This window comes from Tiliqua scincoides, chromosome 9 (genome assembly GCF_035046505.1).
Source record: "Tiliqua scincoides isolate rTilSci1 chromosome 9, rTilSci1.hap2, whole genome shotgun sequence".
NCBI classification, from domain to species: domain Eukaryota; kingdom Metazoa; phylum Chordata; class Lepidosauria; order Squamata; family Scincidae; genus Tiliqua; species Tiliqua scincoides.
This window is the reverse complement of record NC_089829.1, coordinates 21731580-21743119: the sequence shown is the minus strand read 5'-3', so window position 1 is coordinate 21743119 and position 11540 is coordinate 21731580. Positions and strand designations below refer to the sequence as shown.

The window sequence follows — 11540 nt, the reverse complement described above, 5'->3', positions numbered from 1 at the left end:
GGCTGCTGCGGAGGAGGCGGGCGGGCGGGCGCCCTCCGGGGGTGGGCACGGGTGCAGCCTCAGCCGGTGTCTCCCGGTCTCTCAGGGTGGGCGGGCTGCTTCCCTCCCGGCTCTCGTCCCCTCAGCCGAGCCGCGGGGGGGGGGGGCGCCCTGGCCGGGGAGGGGGCTGAGCGCGCTCCTCCTCCTCGGCTCTGGCCCGGCGCGCCCCCGCCCCTCCGCCGGTCCCGCCGTGCACGAGCCGGGCGCTCCCGCCGCGCCGCCATCTTCTTTCCGTCTGTCCGCCTTTGTCTGTCTGTCTGCCCGCCCGTCTGGAGCGCCGCGGGGCCAGCCGGCGCCGGCGACGGAGCCCCCAAGCCGGGTAAGAGCGGCGGGGCGTGGTGGACGTGGTGGCGGCGGCCGGGGGGCGCCGCTGCCCTGCCCTGCCCTGCCCTCCCCGCTCCGCTCCCGCCGATGACGGGGCTTCTCTCTCCGCAGGTGCGCCCCCTCCGGGGGGGGAACCATGTCTCGTCGGAAACAGACCACCCCCAATAAAGTGAACTGTGAGTAGGGGGGAAGGGTCCGACCCCCGGCTGGGGGGCGCATCACTGCTGCGTGGGCATCCCTGGCTTGTCCTGCCTGAGGCTGCAATCCTGTCCACACTTACTTCTGAGTAGACACGCATAGGCTTGGGCTCTGAGGCTGCAATCCTATCCATATTTACTTGGGAGTAAGCCCCATTGACTATAATGGGACTTATTTCTGAATAGGCATGCTCAGGATTGGGCTATGAGCCCTGCAAGAGCTGCCCCCCCCAGCGCAGGAGGGGAGAGCAGTTCCTGCTGGGGATCTGCAAAGGATACCTACCTTTGTGCCCTTCCCTGCAGATGCTGGCCTAAGGGCCTTATCCCTGGGGTATGGGGGTGGGTGGGTGCCTGCAGGGAACGAAGCAGAGAGCCCCTGCCCACCTGAGTGCCCTTGGCAAGGAGAACAGATCGGCTCAGCCCTCTGCAGTGAGATGGGGTGCACTATGCTCCCAGGGCAGCTGGCTGCCTGGCATTCTGTCAGGGCCACCCTACCAGGAAGGCGCAGTGCTTTTCTCTCAGTTACTCTCAGTTCTCTCAGCTGCCAAAAGAAGCATTGTCTCACTTTCTATGGAGAATTCAGGTTGGGTGCTCCCCAGTTGTAAGGGGAACTGCAAGAGCCCATTTGTCTGTATGTTTCAAAGAAGCCAGCTCCTCCTTGCGCACAAGTCCAGCACAGTCCTGGGGGGGGGAGTGTTTGAAACCGTAACTGTCCAACTCAGTCCCTGAACATTAAAGCTCAGCTACTAAAGTGGTGGGCAGGAGACGTTCCTCCAAGGAGACTTTCTCTATGGCTGAGGTCCATGCTGCAGCCTGACAAAGTGTCCTTTACACACCCCACTGTCATGACCCTAGAAGAGGAGTGGTGTGGTGGGAGAAGCTTTTCCAAACCTCAAGGGGCCATGCAGGTCTGAGGACTGCTGAGCTGCCATGCTGTCAGGGACGTAGAAGAGCCCCTTCCTCCCGAGTGCTTAATGCAGCTGAAGACATTTGTATTTCCAGGTCATGCTGGAAAGGATGCGAAGGGACAGATTGGTCAGGCCACCGTTGCTTTGCAGGAAGGGTTTGGGGAAAGCTGCCCTGGGGAGTGGACCCCAGACATTAGTCCCACTCTGGGCCACCTTCAGGTAGGGGAGACCATCACTTGGCATCGAGGGATCACAGACTGTTTGGGCTCTGGAAGGCCAGTGGTCTGATGCCTTGGTGGCCGTTGCCCTTGTGTTTTCAGGGGCGCACATCTTTGCTGGGCTGGAAGAACACACGCGACAAGCCATGATGAAAAGGGACTTCCCTGGGCTGCTTGGGGACCAGCCACCATCGGTGCTGCCACGGCCAGAGAAGGGCTCTGGCAGCAGCAGCAGCAGCAGCAGTAGCGGCAGCAGCAGTGAGTTCTGCCTCTGTTGGTGTGAGAAGGTGGTTGCCCAGGGATTGCCTTCCACTTTGAACACTTCATGCCCAAGCATCTGTTGCAAAGAGTGTTACTCTGCCTTGCAGGTGACAGCGAGGGGGATGAGGAGGCAGGCCGGGACGGGGCCTCCTCCCCTGCCTCAGAGGAGGGCGGAGCAGTGGCCACAAGGGTGAAAACGGAGCTGGAATCTGCAGAGCAGCTTGATCCTAGCAAGCAGGTCAGACAGGCGGGTCTCCTTGAGCATTGCTGCCATGTGCTGTGGCTCAGGGTACTGCAGACACGACAGGCTCAAGAAGGGCAGTGAGGAGGCAGTCCAGGCGCCTCCCAGGCTGCATCTGGCTCCCTGATGCAGCTGTTAGAGCCCAGCAGCAGGGAGAACTGGCTCAAGGACTCTCTTTGGCACAAAGATTCCTCCTCAGAGTATTGCAGTGCATCTGCTGGGAGGCCAGAAGGACCCATTGGGTGGCAGCCAATAGATCAGCCTTAGGCCCCCTCCTCCTGTGTTGCTTTTTTTTTTTTCTGAACATGCCTCTTCTCACTTCTAGGTGGGGTTGAGTGCCAGCCCAGATGCCCTGATGGGGCTCTCACGATGTCCCCTCTGCCAGCTGGAATGTGGCAACCGGGAACAACTCATCACTCACGTCTATCAGGTATTTGGAGGAGGGGAACACACCACATCAAGCTAGCCCTGCCTCTTCCTTCCTAGAAAAAAACAAGCACTTTCTTCTGGGGAGGCACCCTCTCCTCCCCACTTTGTGCCTGGAGAGGAGAGGGTGCCTCCCCAGAAGAAAGTGCTTGATTTTTTACTAGGAAGGAAGAGGCAGGGGAGGAAGAAATGCTGTTTGTGGCTGCCTGTGGGTTTGTACCTCATCCCAGGGAAGGCTTGTAGATCTCTCTCCTGCCTCTCACAGAAGAGGGAACTGTTTAATTGGCCCTTGGCCAGCCCTGGTGGGCACAGGGTGGCTGCACCCTTTTTACCTCACCCCCCCCGCCTCATTGCAGCACACAGCGGCAGCTGTGGTCAGCACCAAGAGTTACCTGTGTCCTGTCTGCGGCCGAGCACTCAGTTCTCCTGGATCACTGGGCAGGCACCTCCTCATCCACTCAGAGGACCAGCTGTCCAACTGTGCGGTGTGTGGGGCACGCTTCACCAGCCATGCCACTTTCAACAGGTGAGGAGCTGCAGGTTCTCACATGGGCAAATGGAAATGGAACTTGGGCCTGTAGCTACGCCTCCCCAGGACAATTTTCTGCCCCAGCACCTCTCTGAGCACGAAGGGGCTGCGGGGAGGACTGTGAGAGGTTTCTTCACCTTCCCCTGCTCTAGCAGGCCCTGTGGGGGCTCTGTTGGAGGCATTATGAAGGCAAAATGGGGTCAGACTGAAGAGAGAGTCTTCTGGGTGCTTGGACCTGGTGATTTCTCCCAACCTCAGGCATGGGCTGTGCATAGCAGGACGTGGCATATAAGGCCTGTGAGGGAATTGCTACAGAGATGGCAGTCTCCAGGCTCTTGTGGCCTCTTGGCTCCTTGCCTGCCATTTCTGATTTGTGCCCTTCACAGTGACAAAGTGCCAGAGGTGTTGTGTGGCGATGCTCTCCCTGTTGCTCTGCCTACCGAGGGCTCTTCTCATGCGGAGGAAGACCAAGCTGCTGCTCCAAGCCCCCCTGTGTATCCTGCTGGCATTCTTCTTGTGTGCAACAGCTGCGTGGCCTACCGCAAGATGCTGGAAGCACAGGCCCCGGGTGTGCGCAAGTGGGCCTTGCGCCGGCAGAATGAGCCCCTGGAGGTGAGGCTGCAGCGGCTGGAGCGGGAGCGCACGGCCAAGAAGAGCCGCCGAGACAATGAGACGCCCGAGGAGCGAGAAGTGCGGCGCATGAGGGACCGGGAAGCCAAACGCCTGCAGCGCATGCAGGAGACAGATGAGCAGCGCGCGCGCCGGCTACAACGGGACCGGGAAGCCATGCGGCTCAAGCGTGCCAATGAGACCCCGGAGAAGCGGCAGGCTCGGCTCATCCGGGAGCGTGAAGCCAAGAGGTTGAAGCGGCGGCTGGAGAAAATGGACATGATGTTGCGGGCCCAGTTTGGCCAGGACCCTTCTGCCATGGCAGCACTGGCTGCAGAGATGAACTTCTTCCCGCTGCCTGTAGGGAGCATGGAGATGGACAGCCAGCTGTTGGGCAAGATGGCCTTCGAAGAGCCCAGCCCTGCTGCGCTGCACTGAGCTGCTGTGATGGTGGGGCAGCAAACTAGAATGGGGCTGGTGCCTGAGGGAGGAAGGGGGACATGTGGACAGCCTGCAAGCTGCTGGGGCCTGCAAGGCATTGCCTGCAAACCAAGGGGGCAATAAAGAGATGGTACATGTCCTGATGCACTGTCTTTTTGCAGCAGCCCAATGGGTCTTGGCTTTCTATGGAAATGGAGGAGGCTGCTGTTGCCTCCGGCATGTATTTTGCAGCATTTATCTCACTGCAGGATTACAGGTTGGGGAGTGGGGTGACCAGGCAACAGCACACTGGGTTGCCACAGGATTGGTGCTCATGGCAGCTGAGTTGGGGCAGGCTACCACATCTACTTGGCATGCAGGAGGGTCCAGGCTCCATCTCTGGACACATCTGTGGTGAAGAATGGGCAGCAGAGCTGGGAGAAGGCTTCCTTCTGATCAGCAGTGGCCTGACTCTGGCAAGGCTGTCTCAAAACTGAGCGGCAGAGCTCTGTGGCAAAATTCCAAGCCTAAGCAAATGAGCCAGTGCTCCTAGGAGGCAGCCATTCTGAATCAGGGTTAGAAGCTGGGCCATGTTCCTGTGCCAGCAGGCCTCAAGGGACTGCTACTTCCTGTCCCTTGGGTGTGACCTGCAAAGAGGGCTCCTTGGGTTTCTTCTTCAGCCTGCCTCACTGCCCTCTGAGGGAGCAGGGGAGAGAGGACAGCCAGAGTGAGAGATGACTTCTGTTGGCTTAGTCTGGACTGGTTGCCACCAGTCTAAGTGAGCAGGAAAACCTGGGCAGGGTTTTTAAGAGCAAGAGGTCCTGTGCTGGAGAGCCCCCCCCCCCCCCCACAGCTCTTTCAATTTCTGCAGACTAGGACAGACCTAACTAGGCATGAACAAGGACCTCTTATCTGCACTTCCTGCTCTGGATTTCCCAGGATGTTCAGTGGGATGGGAAGGACTGGGCCATGAATGTGAGGATTCTGTTGAGGTTTATAAACCTCCCTCTTCTTTGAGCTGTTTCAAGTTCAGGGGTAGCCTAGGGGGCCTCAGGATGCCCTCCCAAGAATACTGGTTAACTGCCTGTCCCTGTATCTCCTGGAGCTGTGGCGCTTTAGTGCATGCACTGGAGAGACCACTTGGCTTCTAAAGCTTCATTTAGCTGGAATGTTTGGTCCCCCAAGCTGCCCTTGTGGTGGAGGGTACAAGCCAGTCAATTAAGTGGTATGCAAAGGCAGTTGTAAGTGGCACCTTAAAGGATTGAGTACATTTGCCTGCCCTAAAAGGACTGGCCCAGTTGGAGCTCATCTTGGAAAGAGGCTGGCATCCATCAGCACTGCTCCCTTCTTTAATGGTAGTGCCTCATTAAAGTGTCACTCCTGGAAACTTGGTCATTGCTGGTAGAATGTAGAAAACTGTACAGAGTAGCTGAAACATCTACATGTGAGCCAACTCTACCTAAGGGACCTTTTGCTATTTTGGAATGCTTAACCAGCAGCCCTGCATAACTGAATACCCACATTCTATGCCAGCAAACACTGTCCAGTCAGGGTATCATCTAAACTGATTTGCTATATGATTAGCTAGCTTGGGAGAAGGGCAAGACAATTCAGGGGAAAGGCCCAGAAAAGTAGATGGTCCACAAGCACCACTTGAGCTACCACTGATACTGGGAGGAAGAACACTGTCTCAAATTTTCCCATATAATCAGTAACCAATTATCTCTCTCCCCCCCCCCCCCGTCACTGTCCTTACCAATTTCATCTAGTCAAACTAGTTCCACAGACTGGGCCTAGTGAAAGGGCACTGATAATTTTATAGTTCCATATGTCTTGGTCCTGCTAGCATTTGCTCCAACAGACTCACACAGCAAAGGAAAAGCTATTGGCTTATAATTATATAGATATAGATATATAGATATATACCATGTTTACATAGTCAACAAGTTAGATGCAGTATTCATAAGAGCATTAACAATAAAAATACAGTCTGTGTATACAGAGACTTTAAATGGTAAAACAGGAAATAGGATCTCACCCCAAGTACAAATATACAGTACAAATTGATTTATTTAAAACAGGTACAAAAGAAGCACAACAAAATAGATTATCCTCCTTAGACTGGTAATGCTTCATCAAAGGTCAGGTTGGAGCAGAGGGGTGGGGCTCTAGGTTAGCCCTAAGGCTTCTGAAGGGTGCAGAATTGCTTGTGGTGGACAGAAGGCAAGGCAAAAAGCAGGAGTGCTTCAGACATACCCTTGCCCAGCTGCCTGCCCACCCCAACTACTAAGGTGCTATGCAAGGGATTGCCAGCAAGGTAGGGGGGCACACAGCCAGCCTCCTTCCATGACAGCAGAGGGCTCTCCTCCACAGCAAGCCATCAGGCCAGTGTCAGTCCAAGAGCATTCCTGGGGCTGATGTTGCAGAAAGGCACATATGCTATCACAGGGAGGGGCAACAGAAACAGCCAGCCACAACAGAGAGGAGGAGGAGATTTGGTGAGCACCCCTGCAAAGATGTCTCGGTCACCTGTTCAGTACAGAACAGCCGAGGGTGCCAGCTCGGCAGTTGCAATCTCATGCTATTGCATATGAGATAGCCCTCCCCAAGTGTTGGCCAGGGCTGGACAAGAGGTTCCTCTGTAGTGTCACATGAGAGAAATAGCTTATTGCTCTGGGAGGCTGCCCTTCTGACCTCCAGCAGCCCCAAACAGGAAGAGAAGTCCCTGCAATGGTTCCGAGAACAGGAGTGTAAGCCATCACACACTGGGCAGAAGCAACACTTTTCGATTGGAGGCAAGGCTGCCAAGCAGGACCTAGGTGATTAATCTCAACCAGTAAAGTGGGGAGGGGGGGAGGCACCATTCCAAATGTCAGCCAACAAGGCTCCAAGTAAGGCAAGTAAACACTTGCCCTGGGGAAAGAGGCAGGCCGGGGCCAGTATAAACACAGGGACCCCAGAGGGTCAGTGTCAGCCTGAGAGGCACACAGAGCAGAACCCAGGGCGGCCTGAGGGCATCAATAGTGCAACAGTGTTGGGGAAAGGGGCCTGTGGGGGAAGGAAGAAAGGAGATTCAGAGGCCTGGAGTGTGGGGGTCGCTCAGGAAAGTCCCTGGTGCTGGCGACTTACAGGCGCCTTGACACAATATTGGAGAGCAGCAGTAGGAGACAAGCTGGGAGCTTCAATTTGGATGGTGGAAGGAGGTTTCTAGAGGGAAATAATCCTGATTCCCACTCAGGGTACAGACATTCAGGGTGACAGGGCATTTGCACGTGAGCAGGTTCTTCTCTAGCTGGAGGGATAGGAGGCTGCCTGTCTCCCACCTAACAGCCTTTGCACATCCCTCCCTGGTACATTTTGCCTGTCTTTGCTCTGTTTCACATCACCCACACTTGCACCAGTGCTGCCTCCATCTTGATCTTTATAGAGGGGAATTGTGGCATTGTTGCAACCAGCTGGCCAAGCCAGGTTGGGAATCATATCTGTCTGCAGAACTGACCTGCAATCTTTCTTGCACCCTCTCCTTCTGGACACTTCTGGCACAAGGGGCCAGGAACTGGGTGATATTTCCATTCAAGAGGGCAACCAACTGCAACAGCAACTGTTTCTTTTTAACCCAGTTTTGCCCGGCCCACAGGTGTACACATTTGGTCCCTGTTGCATATATGCAACATTGGGCAGAAATGGCTTTAAATGTGAGGAAATTGCATGAGGCTGAGAGGCCAGCCTCCCTCAACTCTGAGCCTAATGATGACCTGCTAAGATGGCCCAGGGCGAGAGTGCTCTACCCTGTAGCACAAACCTCCCCTCTGAGCACAGCAGCTCCATCTCAGCAGAAACTCTTACCTACTCCTTTTGCCTCTTCCCCCTTTCCATCTTGCTCCTGTAGACATTTCCCTGGAGAAGACACCCTGCTGCCTGTGAGCAAGGGTCCTATTAAAGTGCTTGCATGGGACTTTGGATCCCACTCCTCTCCTTGCAGAGGAAGAGTAAAGACTGCTACTTCCACAGCCTGCCCCCTTGCCCACCTCACCCACTCAAGCCTGCTCTGCAGTGGTGGAGGAAGGAAACCTCTGACAATGGAATGCTTTCGAGCACACCGCTGGGGAAGAGGCTAAGCATCTCTCAGGCAAAAGCCCAGCTCAGTGTGGCACAGTTCAGTGCCCCCCCTTTCACTTCCCTGCATTTGAACGGCCCTCAATAGACAACTTGACCTCCTGGGGAATGAATGATGGGCGGAGCAGGGGGGGCCAGGACTCCTCACCAAATCTTTGGAAGCTGGGGCCTGCCCAGCCATGCAGAGCAAGAGGCTCAAGGCGGGGAGGCTCCTGGGGTGAACCCAGTCCTGCCCCACCCTTCTCCACCAGGCTTTTCTCCCTAGCTCTGACTTGTGGCTCTCGGAGGCCTTGGCTTCCTCTCCCTAGCCTCTCTCGGGCAGCCCCCTGTGGGCTAGCCTGAGAAGCAAGCCTCCCATTTAGGCTCTGCAAGCTGATGGAGATGCAGACGTCACCCACCTGCAGTCTGTGGCAGGAGAGTGAGAAGAGCCGAGCCGTCCGCTCTGGGCTGCATGAGGACCAGCCCTGGCCATACACAAAGAATGGGTGCTCAGGGGGGACATCGATGCTCACTTTGCTCTGCTGCTCCCCCACCACAAAATGCAGTGTGACAAAGCCCTGCCAGGGGCTCTCCTGGACGTCCACCACAGTGCTGGAGTCGATCTTCAAGCCACCGCTCACTTCCGCGCTGCGCACAAAGTCCTGAGTCTGCAGATCCTCCACCCGCTTCAGCTCCCCCGTGGCCAGCTGTATGATGGCGCCTTTCATGAAGTGGGAGGGCAAGTGGCCCTGGGAGGGCCCACAGTCCACATCCAACAGCACCCCTGAACTTGTTCTCCCCGGACCATCCAGGGCAGCAGGCTGGAGAGACCCTGAGGCTTGCTCACCATTGGTCATCATCAGGCCTTTGAGGACTTGCTGATGGCAGAACTGCTCCTCAGGGGACTTTGTAGACAGCCTCTGCAAGTGGCTTTTCTCAGGAGGTTCTGCTGGATTCCTCACCGACTCCCCCTTCTGCTCAGTGGGCTCGCGATGGGAAAGATTTAAAGGGCTCAAGCCATCCTTCCGGCGAGCAGAGCCAACAGAGTAGTCTGGAGAAGCAAGCACCCCCACTACCCTCTGCACTTCCAGGTCCATGTCGGGGGTGCTCCGCTGAGAGGGTGCAGAGGCCTCTGTTCTCGCTGCCTGACTACTAACGACGAGGGCAGCATCAGTGCTGCACGCTAGGAGTGTCCTGGGCCACTGTCCTTCAGCTTTGCTGTTGCCCACATCCAAGGCCTCGTTTTCCTTCGACCCGATGGCAGGCCTCTGCACCCCATTGGCCGTGACTATTTTGGGATGCAGCTGGCCATCCCGCAGAGGTTGCTCCGAGCTCGGGCCAGCGATGGGAGTGTCGAATGGGGAATAGCCTGCTGGCAGGTGGGACATCTGGTAGTAGACGGGAATTCTAGCCTGGGCACCATCCAAAGGCTGGCTGCTGACATGTGGCGGCGGCGGCTGCTGCAGTAGACCCGAGGGCGAGACGGAGGCCGAGCTCTTGGCAAAGCTGTGGGCGGGCAGGGCGGCCTGGGAGGCAGGAGGAGGAGGGTCTTCAGCCAGGAGCGGCGCATAGGTTGGCACCAGGTGGGGGATGTGGGAGGCAGCCAGGCTGGAGGCTGGCAGGAGGGGGCCGGGCAGGAAGCCAGGGGGCACAGTGTAGGGCACGGAGTAGTGTGAGCCCACAAACTGCAAGAGAGCTGGCGGCAGCTGCGTGTAGTGGAGGGGCGAGTAGGGCTGAGGCGGCAGGAGCTGCGAGGCGGCCATGCCAAAGGCCGGGGGCAGCGGGCTCACGTTCACCACGGGCGAGAAGGAGGCCGGGGGCACCGCCACCTTGTACAGCAGCCCGTACTGGTCCAGGGTCAGGCCGGCCACCGCCTCGGGGCTGCTGCCACCGCCCCCCTCGCCGTAGCAGGGCGCAGCCTGGCTCGGCCTGCCGCCCCGCCCGGTCGAGGCCTCGCCCCGCTCCTCGCTGGCCGTGGCAGCCGCCGGCAGGTCCCTCTTCTTGGGCGGGAGGCACTCCTGGCCGCGCTCCTGGGCCGCTCTCATGGCCGCGCGGGGGGCGGCCGACGGGCCTTCCTCCTCTCCTCGGGCGGGGCACCGGCCTTCCCCGTACGGGGCCCCGCCCTCGTCGCTCGCGGTTCGCTCACCCGCCGCCTCCGCTTCCTCCCTGGCCCGGCTCCTCCATCCCGCGACCGCCTCCGGCCTGACCCCACCTACCCGCCCCCCGCGCGCTCCGGCAGCTCGGCGCACCGGAACTACCACGACCCATGACGTCAGAGCGGAGCGCCCGGCGCACAGTGAGGACGCCCGCCGGCGGTTGCCATGACTACCGGCAGGGACGCGGCCCCGCCGCTGCTGGTGACGTCATTGTGGAGTAAGTGGTGCGGGGGGAGGGGACGGGCCTTGCAGCGCCCGCAGGGAGGAGGAGGAGGTAGAGGCTTTCCGCCGTAGCTGGCCCAGTTGGGGCGTTGGAGGAAGCTGGTCGGGCTCAGCGAGGCCCGCACCGCCTCTTCCTGAGGGCTGAAGCTGCAATCTTAGCCATACTTACCTGGGAGTAAGCCCCATTGACTACAATGAGACTTACTCTGAGTAGACTTGCATAGGATCGGGCTCTCATGCTGCAGGCCTATCCACACTTACCTGGGAGTAAGCCCCATTGACTCTAATGGGGCTTTCTTCTGAGTAGACAAGCATGGGATTGGGCTTCAGGCTGCAGTCCTAATCTACACTTACCTGGAAATAAACTCCATTGACTATAACGGGACTTACTCAGTGGCTCTCCTGTATCTCTCCAGGAGCACACAACAAGATACCTGTATCCTGTACTCCCTTCCACCTGACATTCAGGGACAGCCTACTGATCTTCATGCCACAACCTCAATCAAGAAAGAGAGTGGGAACCCACTGCTGATCCTGTCACCCTCCCAGCATCTGATATGCCCACCTCCTGCCCCTTTTGTATGAGTATGTGGATAATAGTGTGAAACTTGAGCCATTTTTGTTCCTATAAGAGGCAGGTTTGAAAGGTTGCTGCAGTCCCCCCCTTAGGGTCATGACCCACAGTTTGAAGAACACTGCTGCAAAAGCTTGTGTGCTATTTATTTAATTAAGGGATTTTTATACTGCTTTTCTGATACTGATATATAGATACGCGCACAATATATTCTTGTTTGACATATCTCAAACGTCAGCTTCAGAACAAGGGGAACTAGAACTGTGCTATGATTCAGGCTATCTCATGCCTTTGCTTATGCCATGTGTTAGAACCTCATGT

The 11540-nt window shown here is 57.2% G+C and overlaps 2 protein-coding genes across 3 annotated transcripts; one reads left to right on the top strand and one right to left on the bottom strand.

Annotated features, from left to right (window-relative positions):
• The first annotated feature begins 66 nt into the window (after nt 1–66).
• On the top strand, nt 67–4336 carry ZNF821 (zinc finger protein 821). 2 transcript variants are annotated; one of them, XM_066637171.1, is made up of 8 exons: nt 69–358; nt 475–539; nt 1563–1687; nt 1789–1944; nt 2055–2185; nt 2514–2618; nt 2971–3140; nt 3530–4336. In XM_066637171.1, the coding sequence occupies exons 4-8, from the start codon at nt 1833–1835 to the stop codon at nt 4188–4190; spliced, it is 1179 nt and encodes a 392-aa protein (XP_066493268.1). In that variant the 5' UTR covers nt 69–358; nt 475–539; nt 1563–1687; nt 1789–1832; the 3' UTR covers nt 4191–4336. The 2 variants fall into 2 exon arrangements, with proteins under 2 accessions (XP_066493267.1, XP_066493268.1); XM_066637170.1 differs by lacking the exon at nt 1563–1687 and having other exon boundaries at nt 67–358.
• A 1713-nt stretch (nt 4337–6049) lies between these two features.
• On the bottom strand, nt 6050–10568 carry ATXN1L (ataxin 1 like). Its single transcript, XM_066637231.1, has one exon. It carries the CDS (start codon nt 10310–10312, stop codon nt 8345–8347), a length of 1968 nt encoding a protein of 655 aa, XP_066493328.1. The 5' UTR covers nt 10313–10568; the 3' UTR covers nt 6050–8344.
• Between the last annotated feature and the right edge of the window lie 972 nt (nt 10569–11540).